Source organism: Branchiostoma belcheri, unplaced genomic scaffold, assembly GCF_001625305.1.
Source record: "Branchiostoma belcheri isolate BF01 breed outbred unplaced genomic scaffold, Haploidv18h27 scaffold455, whole genome shotgun sequence".
Taxonomy (NCBI): Eukaryota; Metazoa; Chordata; class Leptocardii; order Amphioxiformes; family Branchiostomatidae; genus Branchiostoma; species Branchiostoma belcheri.
In genome coordinates this window covers 6,027-6,921 of record NW_017804082.1, presented here as the reverse complement: position 1 = coordinate 6,921, position 895 = coordinate 6,027, and the positions used below count along the sequence as shown (strand labels likewise).

Sequence of the window (895 nt, the reverse complement as noted above, 5' to 3'; positions counted from 1 at the left end):
TGGCCTTAGCAGTGAACTCACGCGATGCCGGCTCCCATGCTTGGGTCCATGAGGAAGTAGCCCAGGGCTCCGACGTTGACGGCCATCATGCCTGCATTCAGCGCATGGCGGCCGGGAAGCAGGAGGGGGTCCGAGCTCAGGGTACCCTGTGAAAAGTACAACATCAATGGTATTGTCTCAGTCTGTACTAAAAATTCAAAACTTAACCATTAGCAGGGCTCAAAATACTGGGTACATGTGCACCTCAGTGCACCCAAAATTGGAGCTGTGCACCAGTGCACCCAAATATTTTTGTAGGTATTAAATGTATAAGTATACAGGATATTCAGCATTCAGCATCAGTAAGCATGTTAAGTTGTTCCTCCTAAAGTTAAGTACAAATGCAAACATACATGTCACGTTTTGCGCGAACTTGTACTGTACTTACCTGAAGCTTTCCGTAGGCGATGAGAGAGCCAGTGAAGGTGACACCTCCGATGAACGTGCCAAGGAACTGGGCGATTCTCTCGATGGTGGCGGGATCATCTCCCCAGTGAGGGGCGTGGGCCAGGTAGGTGGCCACACAGGTCAGCACGGCGGCCATTCCCACAAAGCTGTGGAACAACGCCACCAGCTGGGGCAGGTCGCTGATGATGATGCGTTTGGCGATGATGGCTCCCAGGGTGCCGCCCACACTCATGGCCGCTCCCATCTGCATGTAGGTCTCCGGCGACACGTTCACGACGCCAAGGGTGGCGGCGATGCCGGAGGCGATACCGATCATACCCAGGGCGTTGCCGACACGTGAGGTGGTTTGGTGGGCCAGTCCCGTCAGGGCTCCCACGCAGCAAAGGGACGCACCGAGGCAGGTCAGGTTGTACATCTCCGGGTATCCCATCATCTCGCCGTACGCGTA

At 55.1% G+C, this 895-nt stretch overlaps 1 protein-coding gene across 1 annotated transcript; it reads right to left on the bottom strand.

The window, feature by feature from the left end:
* Positions 1 to 12: 12 nt before the first annotated feature.
* Positions 13 to 889, bottom strand: LOC109478876 (NAD(P) transhydrogenase, mitochondrial-like). The gene is made up of 2 exons (XM_019780689.1): positions 428 to 889; positions 13 to 146 (listed from the first exon to the last, which is right to left on the bottom strand). The coding sequence occupies exons 1-2, from the start codon at positions 878 to 880 to the stop codon at positions 18 to 20; spliced, it is 582 nt and encodes a 193-aa protein (XP_019636248.1). The 5' UTR covers positions 881 to 889; the 3' UTR covers positions 13 to 17.
* Positions 890 to 895: the final 6 nt, after the last annotated feature.